We start from the raw sequence: 21083 nt of genomic DNA on the forward strand, positions 1-21083 counted from the left end.
TGGAATTAACAGCAAGTCTGTGAATTTCAATTACCTTAGGCATTAAGGGATAGTTTATGTACAGTCTACTACAAAATTTCTCATTGTATGAGGCCAAGACAAACATGTATCTATGAAATAGATCTTTAGGAGTAAATACAATGCCTAGTAGATTGCTTGTGTAAAGGGAAGGTCCCCAGCCATTCCAGGGGCCTGCTTCCCAGTCTGGTCCACAAGCATTGCTGGCACAATGCGGCAGTAGCATCTTTCTTGCCGTCTTTCCTCTTGTAGAAGTCTCTCACCAGAATATCCCTTTGCACTGAGCTTCAGATCACCATGCCTCTGCTGCTGCTAGTTGCTTCTGTTTAGTCACTTTGCTGTGCAAAGTCTAATTCTGCCTTCCTCTGTCCATGACCAGCGTAGGCTTTCATGTCCTCTGAGTCTCTCAGAGGACAAGATTGGGAGGGCAACGCTGCTCATGAGGGCCTTTGAGAAAGGTGAGAAGCTGAAGTGAGTTGAATTCAGAACAGATAGATATGCTTCTTTTTTAACAGACATTGAGAACAGATTTTGTTCAACAGATTTACCTATTGCTGTCTTTCACTTGAAGTGATTGTACATCAAGGATTGCCAGTTTTGGTTTTGTTTTGTTGGTTGCTTTTTCCCCTAAGAGACCTATCTTAGCTCCACAATTTATGTGTCTGGTGCAGAATTTGCTGTGTGCAGTTCTTTGGGTTAGGTGGGGAGTCAGATTTGATTATTTTAATACTAAGTTTTAGCCATTTTGGAATATCTAGTAGCTTGAGCACCTCTCTTGCTTTTTTTTTAGTGACTGGAACATTGCCAGTTTAAATAACTTTGTACATCTATTTGAAAGCATGTCTCTGTGTATGACAGCTGTTTAATCCTTTACGCTTTTACAGTCTTTTTTTTAGAAATGCAGCCAACTTGCTAATGTGTGTACTGTGACTTTTGAATGTTTGTTTGGGTTTGATACCTTATTTTGATTTGCTAATTGTGGAGAATTAAAAAAATCTTTCTAATGGTTTTGGAGGTTGGGTTTATTCCTTTTTTTTCTTCTTTTTTTTTTTAATTTGAAAGTGTGTTTATAAATGCACTAGGGAATCCTAGTTAGGCAGTATTGAGTAACTTTCTGTTCAGTATAATGGCATTAATGTTGAGCCACCTGATTGATCTCCATGCAGTGTCTGTTCAAAAGAGTGCACGGAATAATGCTGGGAGTTAAGTAGCCTACCTTTTCTGAGACCTAAAAATCTGCAGTTCACCTCACTTATGAGTCACTGCCCTAAAATGAGTACAGCATTCAGCACCCTTTATGAATCGCTGATGGGTTTGGATGTAAAGACCTGTACAAGAGCAAAAGTACTTATTGCATAATAACAGAAAGACCTAGAAATGGCATTTTTTGTTAAAAAGAGAGGATGGTTTAATTGCTTGGGCCGTGGTTATGAGCAGTAAAGACTAAGAAAACAAGAACAGCATTTGGGAGTGTTGCTTTAGGTGTCCAGGACCTTGCAATTTGGGTCTCTAAGCTCCTTACAATTCTGACCTCTCAGTGGAAACCATACATTGTGCTGTGCTGTGCTGTGGTATACTATGCTCTGGTTGTTATTCAATGTGTATGTAAACTTGCAGCAGTAATTATGTATGCTCTGTAGAAGGAGAAGCTGAAATGGGCTAAAATGCATGTTTTAAAACTAGGAACTTCTTTCCGCGAATACGCTGCCCCCCTTACTGGTGGTGGTCAGGACAAACTCTTTCCCAATGTGAAGAATGAGTAGTTTTTAATTCTTTTTGTCCTTGCAGGTCAAGCCAGTTACTCACAGTAGAATCACAGTGTCAGCACGGTTTCGAAAACCACTCCAGGAGCCCTACACTATTTTGTAAGTAGAATTTTCAGGTAGTGAACTGCCATTTGGGGGTGGGAGGGGTGGTGTCTTAACTTCAGATGAGTTTTGTTTAAAATGCACCTTCAAATTATTTTACTTTGCTTTATTTCAGCTTGATTGCTAATGGAGACCTTATTAGCCCTGTAACGCGCCTCCTCATTCCCAGGAGAACACTGAATCACTGGGATCATGTTCTTGAAATGGTTACAGGAAAAGTTACCCTCAGAAGTGGAGCTGTTCACAGGTATCAGGAAGCTGAATGTTTGCAAGATACATTTGATACATGTAGATAGGTTTTTAAAACTCCATAGGTAGATATAATAGATCATTCCACTGTAAGAAAATTAAAATACATCAAAGAGCCACAAAATGGAAATATGTTGAGTCCAAGTAACCTTCAGGTTTCATTTCAACTGTTTTTTAGAAAAAGAAAAGTCTCAATTTGTTTCAGGTGTCATTTCTTGATTAAATATTTAGTTAGCAGGCACGTAATAATACAATAATAATGCAGTATATTTAGTATTAATAATTAAGCTACATGTCAATAAAATAAATGAGCCTGGTAAAGTTGGTGAAGATGTTTGGAATGTGCAATAATAGATGTGATCCACATTATCTTTTAATCTTGTTAGTTCTGTAAATTCATTGGGGTAAACAATTTCAAGGAAAATATTATAGATTCCTGGGTTTTTGAAGACCTGTGCTATGGCTAAGATGTACTTTATGCTCAGCCTCCTAATAAGAGCCAAGGCCAAATCCAGTATCTCAGCTGGTCTTGAGTTGTTGTGGTGTAGGAACAGGAGGTGACCTTTTGGATAGGTAAATTTCAGTTCCTTAAGGCTTTTACAATGTAAAATAAGCTCTCTAAAATAGGATTTGGTAGTTGTTGCAAGTTTTAGAGCAAAATGATCTGTGCAGTTTCCATGAGAAACATTGCAGTGTAAGTGGGCTGCAAAGGTGTGTACTGGCAAATTACTGACATTCCAGTGTTGCCCCATGCAGAGCACGTTACAGAAATATGTTCCTCAGATGGGAAAGAGCCTTTTGTGGAAAATCATTCTTCACAGCTTATGCACTGTCTCAGACTAAGCTTGCAAAATCTTTCTCTAATCAGTGAAGATAAAATAGTCTTTCAGTTCTTCTGATCACTTTCCCAGAGCTGATTCAGACGATAAAAGATTAAGGTAAATGTGTTGACTATAGCTCTCATCTAATTTTTCCTCTCAGCCTTGTGTTTCTTCGCTCCTATTATCTGTCTACTTAGCACTTCTACTTGCAGTAAAGTAAACCTACACACTTGTTGCAGCTTTCTGGATATGATTCTCAGCTAGTATAACTCGGAAGTGAGCGAAGTAACAGCTGTTTACAACATACCAATTCTTTCTGATCTCAGGTTGTTTAGTGATTTAAATACCTTTCACGTTTTATTCTCGTTACTTGGTGTCATTCCTTGGTGAAACTGAATGATGCTTCCACGTATGAAAGCATAAATCATTCCGTACATAGCTAGGATTGCTTTTGAGAAGTTCCCTCCAGTGCTCAGTTTTAATCCCTTAAAAAAACCATAATGTACATGACATTTTGAATTATTTAATGTTTTCCTTTTTCTGGTTTTCTATTAACCCAGTTTTCATTTTCTTTTCCTTAAAATGCTAGGAATACATATTAAATCCGTTGGTAAAGTGATCGTTGTTCTTTAATAAGTTACACATTAATTGCTGAGGTTTACTGAAAGTATGTTAGCATTAGGGGAGGTCCTATAAGACCACTGATGCTGGGAACATATAATTTCTCATTAAAGAAGGTTAAGTGGAATTACGAGAACCTGCATTATGTATATGGCAGGGTTTTTTTTCCATGTTATTAAAAGACTTACAAAGCTGCCAAGTGTTAAGCAGTTTTGCATGTGGCTTTTTGAAAAACAGTTATTGATCATCCCCATCACAATAGGAATTAAGTAAGAAATATAAGAGAGGAGACAATGAGAAAGAAGCTTTTCTGCTTGCCAGATTGTACATGGAGATGGGGTACAGTAACCTGATGGGCATGTACCTGGTGTATCGGCAACTGGGAATTTAGAGATGTTGGTCCCACAAGTTGCGTCTTTGCTGTCTCCTTTGTCAGCCTGTCTACTGGCTTTGTTTTGGGTGCCACTTTTTGGCTTGGATTCAGGAGGGAAAATGGGAGTCCACTGACATTCCACAGGACAAGCCTTAGGTCATCCCCCAGTGACCAGAAGAAGAGACCACAAGGACATCTTTGTTGCATGATACTAGCCAGAGAGAACCCAGCAGGTCTTTGAATGGTTGTGGCCAGGTGGGTGGGTAGAAGGCTTCAGAAGTAAGTGTCACAAAACTTGTGTGATGCTTGTTAAGTCAATAGTTATTTATTTGCTTTAAGTTCAAATTTTTTTACATGAATTTTTAATTTCACTTTCATCTTCAGTGACTGATTATGTTTGATTCAGTTATTACGGTTATTATTTTCAAGGTGAAAAATACAACTAGGGACTGCCAGATATTTGTCCATAACATTTTTGGGTGTTATATTAAGCAAACAACTTTTGTGCATTACGTATAATATTAAAACACAAGCAAAGTGAAAGACTGGGAGCAAAAAACCCGCAGTCATGTTTGTATGTACCCTTATATACCTGCAGCACCATACGAATATATAAACAGTTCTTAAACTGTGGTACACTGATTTGCTGTTTTTTCCCTCAAGTTCCACAAAGCAAAATGTAATCTAGCAAAACACAGCGAGATTAACTCCGAAATAGGCTTCTTGCTGATTTTTAGATTGCTTGTTTTATTTTCATTGTTTGTGTGTAACTGATGTCATCTTTGTGGTAGCAAAACATAAATTGCTCTTTGAATTTCACATTTCTGCAGGCTGTGAAATTTCACATTTCTACTATGCCTGTGAAATGTTTGCACTAAAAAGTAAATACGAGAAGTAAAGAGAGGGGGCTTCAGAGTTAGCATACGTCTTTGCAAGGAAGCAGCAATGTGATCAAAATTTTAAAAAGCTAAAATTTCATCTTTGAGAATGTTCGGTCTTTGCACTTAGAAAACCAAGGTGCTTCACTATGGCAGGAGGCACCTAGAAAATCAAGGGGAATATAAGAAAGACATGGACACACTGGAGCAAGCACAGCAAAAGGCCATGAAGATGAAGAGCCTGAAGATACCTGTCATGTGGGGAGGGCTGAGAGAGCTGGAACTCTGCAGCCTGGGGAAGAGAAATTCAGGGGATCTTATTAATGTGTATAAATACCTGGTGCGAAGGAGTGAAGAAGTTGGAGCCAGACTTTTCCCAGTGATGACCAGTGATAGGACAAGAGGCAATGGGCAGAAACTGAAATACACGGAAATTCCACTTGAACAGAAAGAAAAAGAAAATTTACTGTAAGGATCATCAAGCACTGGAACAAGTTGCCCAGAGAGGCTGTGGAGTCTCCATCCTTGCAGTTATTCAAAACGTAGCTGGACACAGCCCCAAGCAACCTACTGTTGTTGCTTTTGATCTGCACGGGGTGGTTGGACTAGGTGGTCTCCAAAGATCATGTCCAACCTCAGCTATTCTGTGATTCCTGCTTCTGTACACTGCATCTTCTTTTTTTCTGTGTTTATTCAAGGCTCTGTGACCATGTGTATGAACTTAAAAGCAACTTTGTGTCTATTAAAATGAAAAATTTTGCACTTTATAAGTGAGGGATGTTCTCAAGGCAGGCTCTTGATATTCTTCCTAAAAGGTTGATTGTATAGCTGTATAACCAATTTATATCTTCTTGCATTGTGCTGAAATTTATGAATAACACATGTAGTAGCTCCCGTAGAAGGCTTCTAGAGAGGCAATTAAGATGGCCATTCAACATTCCTGCATTTAAGACTTAAATGCAAAACTGTTAATGTTGACTTTTTAATTAAATATAAATATTGTTGTTTTGGAATATGCTCAATGGGAAAGAGATTATTTAATATTGGATATTTCCTCCTCCTTCCTTGTTTTGACCATCCTTAAATAAAATCAGAAACTTGACAATGAAATAATTGGGATAGCATAGAAATAATTTGTGGACTGCCCCTGCACCCTTCGCTGCCCTCAGTCCCTGTTGGATTTCTGCCTTCTTGGTAAAGTGTACAAACAGAAGTTATTGTGGTAAAAATCTACCTGGTGTAATAGACATATTCATTATTGGTATTGTAGGTGCCTGAGATACACAGCTTCTTGTTATAATGTATTACTGTATTTCCTGCTACTTCCAGCCTTACCCCATCAAGTACAGCCATGTTCCAACCTTCTGATCTACACAATATAACAATATAAGTGCAATGTGATCAACTTGGTCTGCATTAGGTGGACAGGTTCTGGGTTTTCAGTCGTGGGGCCCTGAATGCCCTGTTCTTCCCAGGTTATTGCATAGTGCCAAGAGCACAAGTGGGAGGCGGAACTTGGTATGAGAGGGATCAGGAACTGAGGGAATAGATCCCTTCAAAAGCATCAGGGGAAAGACATTAAAGACCTTCTAAGTACAAACCAATTTATTTCATTTTAGAACTTATGAGAGTATTTCATCTGTCATAGTGCTTCGTACTTCGTTAGCTTATATAAAGTTTATATAAAGCTGTGATTTAGGTCATTGTTTTGCTCTGTCTTTCCTTGTCTTTTGTTTTTTATGTAGTGACTGATCATTGCATGGCATGCGCTGTACTTTGTTGGGTTTCATATATGGAAATTCAACATGATTTAGTAGGTATAGATTAACATAGCTTTCAACATTTAATACACTTAACTGAATGTTAAGGTTTATAATATTAAACGTTTTCATATTTTTCAGACTTTACACTTTAGATGGAAAACTTGTTCAGAATGGGTCAGACTTGGAGAATGGGCAAATTTATGTTGCAGTGGGTAGAGAAAAGTTTAAGAAGCTGCCGTATGGTGATCTGCTGTTTAGTAAATCTACAACGAGAAGGCCTCAGGGGTAAGTTCTATAGGTGTGTGATTTACTTCTCACGGGTGCGTGTGTGACAATTTACTTACAAAGTACCACCAGTAAAGTACAAAATCATCATTCCAAGAACAAGGAATGGATGGGTTAGTATGGATGCAATACTTTGTTGACAACATCTGAGAAAGCTGAGGTAACAAAAACAAAAGAGAAAATGGAAATTCAGCAGACTGTTTCACCTCATAAACATGCCATTGATCATGTATCACAAAATTACGGTCAGAAAAAGCATTATTTTGACTTGGCTTAATTTGTTTTTTTTTTCCTGGGATACAAATGTGTACAACTGAATGAGATAAGGTGCAGCCACACCAGTCTAGATCTGCTCTTGCTTGGTAATGTTTTGTGGAATATGTAGTCCCTTAAGAATGCTTTATGTTGGGGTCTATTTTTTATAGGCTTGAATTATCACATAATAAGAGTCCTAAACTGGGTGTCCATAAGGAGAAGCTTGGGCTTCTTGTATCTTTGGAAAACATAAAAATTGACAGCCATTTCATTGAAATAAACTGGAAGAAATGGAAATTTGTACCACAAATTGGTGTAATTTAGAGAATTTTCCCCATATTCTGCATATAAAGTGAGGTGTAATTTATATGTATATATATTTTATTTTTTAATGAGCAACTGTAGACAATGTGAATAACTTGAAAGTATTTTGGGAAATAGCATTTGCAACAAATTAATTAAAGGACAGTGAAAAGCTGTGTTGATCAATCGATGTAAACCAAGTTCTATTGAAATTGCTGGAACTTTTCATTATAATAGTTGTAAGGATCTTTCATGCTAATTCACTGAATACTGCTCGGCTAATTTTCTGTGTATAAAGTATGCATTGTGGGGAAGTGTAATGCATTTGTTCAAATAAGTTAATGATTATGCCTTTAAATATAGTCTAGTGAACAGAAATGTGTGATTCTTAGTAAAAATGTGCAATGAATAAAACAATTAACTCTGTTGCCGTAGCCGACTTGTTGTTACATGACTTGGTTATAAATATATAGTGTCTATGATAGTGAACGTGTACACTATTCTAAGATATGCCCTATTTCTGCAGTTCCAAAGCCTCTGTACTACCTCCAATTGTGGGATCTCGAAAGTCTAAAGGCAGTGTAAGTATCCAATGCCATAATAAAGTTTGTTTCTAATTTTGTTTAATTCCGGTAGATGGAAAGTCTCTGTCCTTTGGGTTTTAATTAAATCAGAAGAGAAAAAATACACAGCCACCTGGTGGTGTGCTTATTAAAGCTTGATGAATCTGTAGCTATTTGCAGTGTCAATTAGACAAAAGAAATCCGAGAAAATATTATTGCAATAATGGCTGCTTTATTTTTTATAAAATCTTCCATAGCAAAGATCAACTGCTGCCTTGAGGTCTTTTGCATAAACTTTGTCAGCTATCTTTGTGTATTTGTTTATTTATTTATTCAAATTCTACACCTAAAGGAAAAATGCAGAACTTTTTACAAAATGTCTTTCAGAAAATGGTGTTTCTGCATGCTGAGTCTGAATAAGGCCCTAAAAGAGTTTCCTATCTGGTGTGTTTTGTCCTAGCTAACAATTAAATACAGAGCTTGAGCCTTCACTGCTTTGTATCCTGTATAGCTATTTATATGTGTACAAAATGAGTCCACTGTGGATTTAAAACAGTGTCAAATCAGATTATAAGTGTCTGTTTGCACTGATTCTGTACAAGTGCAGTTTACTGTACAAGTACAGTGGAGAGTCAGACTCAGTCTGTCATTGTAATTGTGGTAGTTGATCATGTCCATTCACTGTTAACAAAGCAAAAAACCCTGAAGCCACTAAACAAAGTAAGCAATGAAACATACAAGTCTGTTCCATTCTGTTGAAATTTAGTGGAAGATAAAACCTCAGTAAAGAACATACTTTCAAGTGGTGTTTATTTTTTAAAACATGAACTTTGCAATTCTGTCATTTGTAAAAATAACTCATGAACAGTTTTAACTTCTTGCCTCTTCTACTATTACTTAACAACATGTACAGAAAATTATTTGAGGTTCACTTTTTATCCCATTGGGATTGTAACACACTGATAACAAGTGTCAAAACTTAAGGAGGCAGGAATATGTACTACTGCTCTTAAATATCTGTTGCAACACTTGAACTGGTATAAATCATGCTATTGTTTGCTTCAATTTGATATCTACACTTTTTTACCATTATTGCTTGGGAGTAAGTGTCTCCAGTTTGAATAAGAAAAACCTGAAATATTGCCATGCCCTCATTTCTCTTTCTAGACAAAGGATAAATGGTAGATTTGAGGCTATTGGTAGATAAATGATCAATTAGATGGTAAAAGCTAGATGGTATTTAAGTAAGATGTTTTAAACAGAACTGATTTCTTCCGGTTATGTGAAAACTAGAAGAATCATATAAAAATATAATAACGCATGTGAGTTTTTCTTAAAGAGATGCAGGATTTTGTTCAGGACTTATTTTTCTGAAAGATTTTAATTTTATATAGTATTACCTTTTAACTTTAGCAGTGAGGTCAAGAGAATTATCCATAACTATTGTACAATGAAAGGCCTTTCTGGTGGTGGGCAAGTTCTAAAATGGCATGAGTTGTTCATGCAGCTACAGTAAGCAAAACAAAGAAGTAGAATACATTCATCTTCTGTGTTTCAGCTAAGACCGTGATAGGGTGAACAGTTCCAGACACTGATAAGGTTTTCTGCCCTATCTGCTAGGGTGTTTTGTTGTTATATGGAGTGTTTTGACGGAACTGTATTAAGAAGAAACTGTTAGACTGGCAAAAGTACGAGGCTGACAGCCTCTGCTGAGAGGCAACGATGAGCGTGTTCAGTTGGTAAAGTCTTTATGCAGCCTAGAGTGATATAAACAGCACCCTAAAGGGTGCTACATACAGTTCAGATTTTTACAATGTTGATTGTGAACAGATTTAGACTGAAAAAAAATGTGTATAAATAATAAAATCTCTGGCTGGTACACCCAGGATCATACATAAATCAAAGCTGTAAAAATAAGGACCAGGTTTTTTCTAGATACACCACAGAGCAATGAGAGGAAGTGGCTGATGTCCTTGGAGGTGATGTGTGGGCAGACCCCTTTCTTACTGTCCACTTGGCAGTCACGGCGTTACTGACACATGAAGACTGTCGTTCTCTTCCAGCTGCTTTTGACACTTAGATTAATGCCCATGTCTCATTTACACAGGCAATGAATTATTCATAAGTTATATGTGTTAAGTCTTATGACTTTCCACACATATGTACAGATGAGATACAGCTGTATATCATATGCGTGTATGTATAGATTGACCTAGCCATTCTTTTCACATTATTTTCTTATGATAAATGTGTTAATTTTTTCTGGGACTTGTTAAGGATCATTTAATCAGTCAGATTCTATAGTAAGTTGATGAGATAGTTAGTTACAGTTTTCTAGATAGTTTAAGATATCACTTAACTGTACTGATTTTAAATTAATATGCTTCTTTAACACCTGATACCGATCTTTAGTATTAAAAATGATATTGAAATTAAAAAAACAAATTTTGTCATTTTCGTCAGTGATAATTGTGTACACTCCTTTTCAGGGAAATGATCGGCAATCTAAATCTACCATTGCATCCAGTGACCCAGGGGAAAACAGTTCTTCACCTCAGCTTCCCAAAGGGAAAGACAAAAAAAGCCAGAATCCAGAGGATTCTGTGTCCAGACGACACTTTTCTAACAACTCTACAAGTGTGAAACAGACAGTAAGAGTAACAGCGTCCACAGGAGTCCTTCAAGATAATGGTCAGTACTGAGATAAACGCTATTGTAGCATAGTGGTTTTTGATCTTTGGTTAAAACAGTGGAATAATATAGTTGTATAGTTCTTGAATTGTCCGTTTACTCTGGCTAACTACATTTACAAACGTTCTTTCTGCTTAGGAAATGTACCTATGCATAACTGCTGCGTTCCTGCCTTTATTTACATACCACAGAAGGCTGTATATAATTTTTAGTATACCTTGGAAGTTAAATTAATACGGTCATATCTTTATGCTTTTTGATAAAAGCGTAATAGAAGACATATTTTGACCATTTCCCCACTGTTCTGCCCTGCAAATAAGTGAAGAAAAGGAGCGGTTCTGCTCAAAGGACACCTTGCTGTCCCTGATGATCCCTGGTTAGCTGCCTAGTTCTGTATAAAAAATGAGTAGGCCCTGGGGGAATAACACAAACACAACTCCAGTTAGCCGATAGCTGCTGAGACTAATCATACAGCCACGCTGCTGGAAGCACTTTCAGACTTTCTCCCTCATGTATGCTGTGGCAGCAATTTAGAAATTTAGTCATAAACATCCTCTTTGAGAAACTGTTTTTCTTATCCTGTGGTGTGATATTCCCCTCCCCCCCATTTTTTTTTAACGGCTAGAAGGCTGTCCCCTCACTACAGGTATTGCTGCCATGCTGGGGTGGCTATTTTGCCTCATTATTAATAGTTACAAAAGTCATTAATACAGGCCAATTAATATCTACCAGGAGAAATAAATTATACTTTTCATAGCATGTGACGTTTCCTCAGCATGTGCTGTTTAAGTGCTAATAATTAAGTGTGCAATAACAAATTGTGGTCTAAAACTTCAGTACATGTCATCCAGTTTTGTACATCTACAATCATGAGTTGTAAATTTACTTTGAGTCAGGAGCAGGTTTGTCAATTTGAGTTTTAAAACATCAATGAAATATAATATTTTGTAATACAATTGTCTTTTCAAGAGTTAGCTTGTTGAATTTCAGGTTTATTTAGTCTGGATTCAAATACCATTGTATCCTTTTGCTGGTAGGTGGACATAATTCTAGCCAACTCTTTTTTTCAGTCAAGTTTTTTTTCTTAATGAAGAATGACAATTATATTATAGTGAAAGTGACTGGAAACATTTGTCCTTTATAACTGATACAATGACAATATATTCTTCTCCTTGAAATTATCATGGTGTGTCCTCACTTTTTACAGATTGAGCGGTGCATATTAAAAACATGAGGGAGAGACTACCAGAGCTGACCTCTCAGAAGGGGCCTTGCATGCCTGGCTTACCATTTCTAAAGGCTCAGAATCCTTATGATGCAAAGAATGCAGGGAAAGGATTTTACATTTAGGCTGTTGTCCACCCTGGGCATCTCCAGTCATTGATATGTTTTCCTTTTTTTGGAAACAGATGCGTTGACTTCTGTTTGGAAATGCCGGTACAGAATTCTCTATACAGAGCTCAAAATCCACATATTCTGATCTATTCTCTTGTTCGGAGTACTGAACTGCTCTGAACCTCTACTTATGACTATACAGATCTCAGTCAGACCTCTTACATTAAGAGCAGCCAAGCCGCATAGCTTTTTCTGATAGGTAGAGTGCCATTATGGTGACTTTCTATATGCTATTTTTTCTGGCCTGAGGTTTTTTGTAAGTAAAGTTTCCACAGGTGTTTCCTGGAAGCAAACAAACCCCTCTTGCCAAGGTGAGAGAAATTTGTTCTTTGCCTTTGTTGGCCTTGCATTAGGTTATCGAAGGTTTCTGATTGCTTGCCTTCATTTCCCGGTGGAGGGAAGAGCAGTAGTTTCTCTGTCCTTTCATCAGGCACTAAGAGACAAATCTTTGTTTGGGAGATATTTACCTCTCCATATTTAGCGCTATTGCTTTTCCACCTGCTGACAGTAGTGATTGGAAATCCACTAAGGTTACTGAAGAAGTGACTCCTTGCTTCTCACTTCAGCTTTTCTATACTGTGTGAGTCTTGCGTAACTAGGAGAAGCTGTTCAAGGCAGCCAGTTCTCTGGTTTGAGCAAAAGTGTGTGTTGGGAGAAGCTCTCTGTTCTTTCTGTGCTCCTCTGTTTATTCTCCATGCATGAAGACCTGCCAGCAGATGTGGGAATGGGTGGTTTGATGTGTGTGCTGTTCTGCAAGTCTAGATAGACCTAGCTGGTCATGCAGGCAGTTGCTGAGGGAGATGAAGTCTCTAGATTAAATTCAGACAACAGTATGGGATAAGAACTCCAGAGCCACGTAATGGATTTCTGGTGGGGTGCAATCCTTATTCTCAGTGGGTCTCCGTTCCTGAGGAGATGTATAATAAGCAAGTGAGAACTGTTTTCTTTTGCCAAGCACAAAAAGCAAACATGCTGTAAGTCTTTAGGCCAATCATAGTGACAGCTGCAGACTTGTGGACATCTACAGACTTACCTTTCCCCAGTTAAATTCCCTAATATTTGTTCAGCCAGATCAAGCGTAAAATATTTCAGGAGGCAGTGGCCTTAAGCTTCTCATCACAAGGCTACTATTCAAAGTGGTTTTCAGCCCTGCTTGTATTTTAACAAGAGATGCATTCTTATTATTACATTATTCTAGTTCAATTTAAATGTATTTCTTTGTCACATTTTCAAAAAAAAATTTAATTATGTTTTATTTATTTATTTATTTACTCCTTCCCTTTCTGGCTCCACTTTTTTTCTGGTACTTTGCAGTAAGTATGAATTTTTTTTTTCTGTTACTAAGAGCAAAATTAGGATGTCCCATTTCCTGCATTTTGCTTTGCAAGCCCTCAATAATAGCACCTAATACCCTATATTTACCATTTCATGTGAGAAACGATATGCAGTTGTTCTGACAGCTTTTAGTGGAACACTTTTTTGCTACTGCGTTTTTCTAAATAAGTCATTTTTCATTGCATGGAAAATATTTTGAAGGGTGCATGGAGCACTGAAGAGAGATCCCACTTGTCCCTTTTCTTTCCCTTTAGTCATTTTGCCTAGAAATTTGTAAGGAAGTGCTTCAGGTCCCTTAAAATCCACAAAGTTTTTTTTGTTTGTTTTTGGATTTTTTCCCCTCTCTGGAAGAGGTACAGCTGTGCTTGCTGCAATAGTTTTTGTCACAGCAGCCAAGCAATATATCTGAACCATGTTCTGAGAGAGGTGTGTCTCACTGTAAGAGAGTCTCTGTACACAGTTTATTTTCTGAATTGACTGAGGTCTAACAGACTGGTAGAGGTCCCCAACCTTTTGACAAGAGCTGATGCTGTTGGCAAAACATCTGAGGTTTCTTTTGACTTACTGAAGCAAGTGGCGCATGTCGCCATTTAAAGAGAAGCAGAAATGTCCTTCTGGAAGTAGATGGCATTTGTGGTGCACTGTTGGAGAGGAGGCTGAGCAGGACTAAGGAAGGGTGCCAATATCTGTTGCTGCTTCTACTGCAGGAAGCAGGCAAAGCTTTTTCATAATCACCCTGTTAACCCAGCCAAACATGAAGACTTTACACTGAGTGCAGTTTCTTTTTGCTTTGTTCTGAAGCATGGTGAATTGGGTAACTTACCCATAGGGTGTCAAAATCTAAACATTCACAATGTTTAATCCAGTGATGATTGTATACAACAACTTTTTAATGTGCTATTGCTGTCAATGTGGCACAAAAATATAGGAAATTATTTCATACTGAAATAACTAATATGCCAGGAAAAATTTCATGTATTTCATTATTAACATTAAGCACTAAAATGCACCTATAATATTGTTAGTGGTACCTAACACCATTCAATTACTTTGAAACTGAGTGCTTTGATATACTTAGTATGCATTTCCCTGGGATGCAATAAAGTCTTTCAGAGAGATAGGAAATGTCTAGATTGATAGCTACAATTGTTTAAATTTACCCTTATCTTTGAGAATCTCTGGAGACAGCATTTCTTTTCTAAAATATTTTTTTGAAATTATTAGTGTGATGGTAGTTTTACAGCTGGAACTATTCGTGAGCAATATACTAATAGTAGGTTTTGTGTAACTCAGATAATAACTTTTCTAGGTTTTACACGGGCAGGCAGATATTTTATTTTATTTGTTTTCTCTTGAATCCTACAAATGTAAAAGAGGAGCCAACACACCATGCCATGTTTGGTAACCAAAGTCTGTCACTGCATGTTCCTTTTCATTGTTCTTTCCCATGCAAATTAACAGCAGGCTTCCCTCTGGAGAGTCAAAAGCCCTAGGAAGTAAATAACTCCACGTGGATGTGAAGGATTCTTAAATTGCTCTTGCACTTTTTTGCCCATGTTTTTCTGCCTGTGAGAGACTGCGACACTTGCAGGCAAATTTTGGGGAAGGAACTCTTGAAAAATCTGAGCAAAGGTCTTTTTACTCAGGTCTAACCCTGTGTGGGAACTCCACCGTAGTCAGAACTTAGGTAGCTTGTAGTAAAGTAGTTCAAGGAAAATGTACTATACTGATCCCAAAGTGTCATCTTCTACAAAGTTGTTGTCTTCTGAGTGGTTTTTTCGGTGACACCTCAAGATGGAGTGATCTGAAGCACAGGCCAGGCAGGCTGTAGGAGCTGTGAGCTGTTAGTGTGGAGTGCTGCAACTTCAGTATCCTCCTGCCCAGACAACCCCCCGTGTCAAAGACTGTTTTTGACAGAAAGCCAGTTGTACTGTAAAAATATGGGGTTGCAGAGGTCAGCATTACACCATATTTCTGTCCTTTATTGTTTGAAGGGACTGAACTGCTGCGTGATTTGTGATGCTGTTAAACTTACTGCCAAAGGCATATTATTTTGTGACTTGATAGTCTGTTTTGCTATCAATCAAGTTTGTTTCTTTCTTTCTCATTAGCTGAATGTTTTTCACCCGTGGGACTGTCTGTTGAGTTAAATATAGCACAGGAGCTTGATTAAGTATTTCCACCAAATTATCTATCTGCAGGTGGTAAGTGGAAGTTCTTAGCTGGTTGATGTACATTTTGGAACTGAGGTAGGCGGTAGAGTAGTTCCCTTTGAAAGCTTTCCCTAGAGAAGCTCATCAGTCAAATCAGCTTTATGAGCCCGCTGACTACAACTCTGTCAATGGGGGATCTGAGAAAGAAGTAGATGTGTTGAAGTAAGCAAAGCCTGAAACATTCTGCCCTCATCAGCACTGGCATTGTTTTTATGGTGCATCATAGGAGAGTTGCCTGGCTCAGTTTTGACCTGTGCAGCCCCTTCTTAACCAGAAAAAAACGCTCATGGTGGGGAAGTCTCATTACCATGTTTCCTTGCTAACAAAAGAAACAAACTAGTTTGCCTCTTTCAAGCAGACCAGGTTGTGGGTGGCTTCTCTGTCTGCTTCTTCTGATCTACTATGGTGACATTTAGCATATCAATAAAGCAGGAAAGAAAGAAATGTTAGAAATATGCAAACTGAAAATATTTTTATAGCCAGATGACCTAATGTATCTGTATCCTGCAGCTTGTTGTTCGTGGCTCAGTAGGCTGTGTGGGTTTAACCTGCTTGCCCATCTCTTGTTCCCATGGAGTACATCTGAATGTACTTACCAAACATAGCTGCTACTGAAGTTGGATTTCAGCAGAGTGTTATAAACTTCATTTCTGCCCTTTGCAGAAATCAGTATCCTGAGTGGGCAGGTCTTCAAGCCAATCTGTAAACTAAGCCCACTTCTTGTACCTGTGTCCTGCAGCGGGCATGGTTTTGCTGCAGGGAAAGCTTTCTCACCTAAACCACACTGTCTTTGACAACGTTTCTTCTGATTAAGCCCATGGAGGACTCCTAGTAGAGAAAATTATTTACAGGAAAGTTCCCAACTCCATTTGTACTTGTTCCAAGGGGACATCTTGTAGGGAGTCACTGCTGCCTGCTATGCTTTCCACGCTGTTGAGATGGTGCGTAGGGGGAGAGGTTTACATCTTGCTGATGACTGAACCAGGTGACCTTCAGCAGCTTTTTAGTTTATATTGTAGGCTGCTGTGACACTTTCATGCCTGTGTCATTGCTGTCATCTGTGAAAATGAAGCTGTTAATAGTGTATGTATACATTTTTTAAAGAAAATTCATAGTGAATAATCTGATTTGGAGCCTTTCAGATTCTCTTGTTATTGTAGGTCCCATTAAACACGAGGGGACAGGTGCTCAGTGGGGTTGCCAGATTTACTGAAGAAGTGTATTCATAGTTTGTGTAAAAAAAAAAAAAAAAAAAAAAACAAACTCAAAGTTTCTATGTTTCTATGCAAAAGGCTAAGTGACCATCTAGATGGTGTAGTATCTAATTAATGTTGTTAAAGCAAAAGCAATGCAGAATGCTAGGTAAGTGGTGAAATGAAGTACTTTATAGGCTGCTACTTTAGTGATAAAGGTTTAAAAAACACTGATGAAGCCAGTTTGTGAAAATGTCTTCTGATGCTACAGCAGAGGTCATTAAAAAGTCGGTAAGATGTGTGATATGTAGAGATAAAGAATAGTGACTATCCCATGGTATATAAAGTCAATTGTTTGAGCTTATCTGTGATTCTTTGAAATCACATCTCAGAAAGGGGCATTGTAGTTTTAGGAAAACCTCATGGAGAGAAAAAAAATGGTTAGGGATCTGAAAAAATATACGTGAAACAAAAGAACGTCAGATTTTTTATTGCATCAAAAAGGACGTCTTTTTATTTAAAAATACTATGGTGGGTAAGAATAATACCCAGCATTATGATAGATGTTCCTAAAAAAATCTATGTAAAAATCCAGATATCAAGATCTAAACCAGTTTTTAATTAAAAAGACTATTTCAAATCAGAGCATAGGTTAGCCATCATCTGACTACTGTTCCTCTTCTTTTTTTTTTTTTTTTTCCCTCCTCCTTTCCTCCACCTTTTTTTTTTTTTTTTGTCTCCTAAAGCATCCTGTGCTGGCATTGTCAGACACAGGGTACTGATGTGGGTGAACCATAGATCTGATCTGGTACAACAGTTTCTACAGCACTACGTTCTGTTTCTTAGAAAATCAGACCTTTCTTTTAAATAGTTGTAGGTGGAGGCTTAAAACTGGCTAAAAACACATAATGGTTAGACCATTAATTTTTATTTTTGTACAAACAGTGTGACAGTTTGCACATGGCACAGACGGGAATGAGTTGTCTTTTCTTCCTTTCCCCCGCATCCTTCTAGCTCTCTGAAATGAGGCTTTTAGTGTCTGCCATATAACAACTTTGTGTTTCCATATAAATGCAGTGGTAGTCTGGTTTCCCACAGAAAGATTTTCTTAGTGCCCTTTAAGATCTCTGATGTTATTTTATCCTTACGGTAGCTGGTAAGTGTTCTTAACGAAGGGTAAAATCATAGGAAAGTGATTTAAGGAATTCTGACAGTAAATTAGGATGACTGACATTAAGTGTACCATGCATTTAGTAATGAAGAATACTGGTAAATCGGTAGGCTTTTTAAGGCAGGGTAGAGATGTGAAGTAGGAAATAGGCTTTCTCTTACCCTCTTGATTTGTTTCAGGTCAATTATTTAAATAGTGTTAGTCTCTATAATTTTTGCTGCTGGAGTCTAAATATGCTTCTGTCTGAATATGTTAATGAGATTGTTTTATAAATTTTGTTTAATCTGGGCACAAATGTGAATATATTTACTTACATCATAAGACACATAGCTGCCTAAATTCCCAAATAAGTTGAGTAAATTTCTTCTGCGAGTTTATTTAGAGAGGTGGATGATACTGTGACATGAGTCAGTGCATTAAGATCTCTATTCCTCTGTTTGTCTTCACTTTATTTGGCTTGTGTTTTGAGTTAATCCCCGAGTCCCACAGCATGGCTTTTTTCTGTTAACTCATGGCTCAGAGAAAGGTTTTGTAACTATCGTGAGATCTGAATTTTGAGATCTCAGTGGTAAAGTGTGCTCCGTATGAAAGGTACTTGCAAGAAGACGTCTGGAATTCAGCAGGAGATGACATGGAGTCTGAAGTCAAGATGAACCACTATCACAACAGCCAAATTTCACAATGCGCTTAAGCGTTTTTTTATGTATTTTTTCCACCAAGTCATGCTAACATGCATGCTTAACCTTTTTAAGCATACAGTCTAGGTTTCACTTCTTTTACTGAGACTCTGGGACCTGCTTGCTTAAAAGAGTGTGTTCCTGAAGAGACCCAACAGGTCAGTCACGTGCTCACTTACCTGTGTTTTTGTTAGGCTTGGTTATGCGCTTAAATTTAAGCAGGCACGTGGGGATTTGGACACTCAAGGCTTTACGCATATTTACTCTGAAGAAGGAGCTATTATCCTAAACCTAAAATATATAGATCACCACACAAATCATTGGGAAAACATGGGATTGCTGTTATTTAATATTTAATGGAATTTTCACAAACATGGTGTTCTCAGTATCGTCACTGAACAATGTGAATAAACCAGTTCGTTTTTCATATGAAACAATTTATAGCCTCTGTTGCAAGAATAGAGCTAAAAGATAATGATAAAACCTCAGACCAAGTATATAATTCCTAACTATATGAATTACTAGTGGCTGATATATCTTTCACAGAGACATATTCCAGACCAAAAAAAATATTCAGCATATATGTGATCATATGAATTTATCTGCATTAGTATATTAAATGCAAAAAACCTATTAATGTCAGTGATATTGATAAAACAGATTTTAAAAATAATATATAAGACAAGCCGTATAAAAGCCTCTGGTCTCTACAGTGGTCAAGTCTAAACATGTGCCCTTGCACCTTTGTGTTTTATTCTCCTCTGCATTTAGCAAGTAACAGTGTTGTTAAGGATGCTTCTGTCAGTCATAAACTGCAGTTTACAATATAAAAGGTGCACACAGCTCAAATGAAATGGCTGCAGAGATATTTGAATATCCTGTCCTTTTAATAGGCTGGTGTAAGTGTTCCGTTGGTTCAGTAGGAGGCTATGGCATTTATTTTTTTCTTTTGATGGAAATATTTTTGAAGGACTTCTGGTTAAAATGTTGGCATTTAAATAGTTTCTTGCTAATGTTTGAAGACTCTCAGGCTGAATCAGACTTGATGGAGAGGATCGGATTAGGCCAGAGCCAGGATCCTGTTTTTTCTAGAAAAAGGAAAAACATATAATGTGCATTAGTGTAGCATACTTCTATAATTAACGTAAGGAATGTAACCAAGCTAGTATAGTTCAATTTAGTCCTTAATGGGACTATCAGTATTTTCTGAGTGCAGCAAAATTGTCAGGTGACCCCAAGTTTGTGACAGAGGCTTTTCATACCTGCAGTTTTCTCTGTTCCTGATACCATTATGGAAGAAAGCTTCCATAATATACAGCTGTGTCTGTGAAAGTTTGTTTCTGTTTGTTTTAATTTTTCCTGTGGCACCTATGATAGCTGTGGTGAGCTTACCCTAACAACGCTTTCACTGCTTGTCAGTCTGGCCTCCCTGCACGGTCTCTACCTCCTTTGCTTTGCTCCCTTCCTCTTCCCCTCCCATCGCTCCCCACCTTTCACTGTTCTTCCCTCTGCTCTTTACACTACTTTCTTTTCCAGTTATAGAATCATAGAATGGTTTATGTTGGAAGGGAACTTAAAGATCATCTAGTTCCAACCCCCCTGCTGTGGTCAGGGACGCCTGCCATACCATCCCATTCTCTGATGCTTTTCCTTGCATCCCCATGGCACTTCATTCATTTTATCTGATTTCATCTGTTTTCTTTCCGTGCCATTTGTTGGTCTTTCCTCAAGTAATCCTTTCTGTCTGGCACTGATTCACCAGGATCTGACGGTTTGGGTTCAACCCATTTTTCTGTCTCAGTTTTCCTGTTTGACATTGGGCAATTGCTTGGGCCTAGATACATTCTGAAGTCAGTGAAGCATCTACATGGAGAGAAGTGTGTGTAACAGGAGGCAGTTCAGCCCTCCTAAGCTGTTCCCACCTCTCTGAAACTTCCTCCATGTGGCTCAAGGGTATCTCAGAGAGCAGCGGTGGAAATGCTTGGTTTGCCAAGGCTATTGTGGAGTGGCTGTAAAGGGTTAGAGGTGGTGAATGGGAAGACAGAAGCTCTTCTAGCTTCCCTCTCCATCTAGTTATCACAAGCTTTTTCCTTTAATCAGCTTGGGAGCAGAGAGGATGTGCCATTCTCGTTTTGACTATTTTTCTCCTACTTTTGTACTCATCCCTGTGTAGCTTTGCAACAGGTGGTGACACGTGCTGTGGTTTTGAAGAGTAGACTTGTCGAGAGGTTGCATCAGCTGTATAACAGGCATCTCTCTAAAGTAACTTCATAGCTTGAAAGGTTTTCTTTAGACTTTATTCAAGTCATAATTCATAGCTTTGTAGCTTTCTTTTGGTGTGCTTTATAGCTCCAAGTCATTATGTGAGTGTGAAATACAACTTTTTTTCTGACTAAGACAAAGTTATTCTT

The 21083-nt window shown here is 37.9% G+C and overlaps 1 protein-coding gene across 2 annotated transcripts in view; it reads left to right on the plus strand.

The window, feature by feature from the left end:
• The window catches only part of DCDC2 (doublecortin domain containing 2), a 71329-nt gene that overhangs the window by 21304 nt on the left and 28942 nt on the right, over positions 1 to 21083 (plus strand). For both annotated transcript variants that reach the window (XM_063325798.1, XM_063325797.1), the window contains exons 3-7: positions 1807 to 1883; positions 2002 to 2133; positions 6730 to 6876; positions 7961 to 8015; positions 10487 to 10688. In XM_063325798.1, coding sequence (XP_063181868.1) covers positions 1807 to 1883; positions 2002 to 2133; positions 6730 to 6876; positions 7961 to 8015; positions 10487 to 10688 — 613 coding nt within the window. The remainder of the gene's footprint in view (positions 1 to 1806; positions 1884 to 2001; positions 2134 to 6729; positions 6877 to 7960; positions 8016 to 10486; positions 10689 to 21083) is intronic.

The sequence above is a fragment of the Chroicocephalus ridibundus genome, chromosome 2 (genome assembly GCF_963924245.1).
Source record: "Chroicocephalus ridibundus chromosome 2, bChrRid1.1, whole genome shotgun sequence".
NCBI lineage: Eukaryota > Metazoa > Chordata > Aves > Charadriiformes > Laridae > Chroicocephalus > Chroicocephalus ridibundus.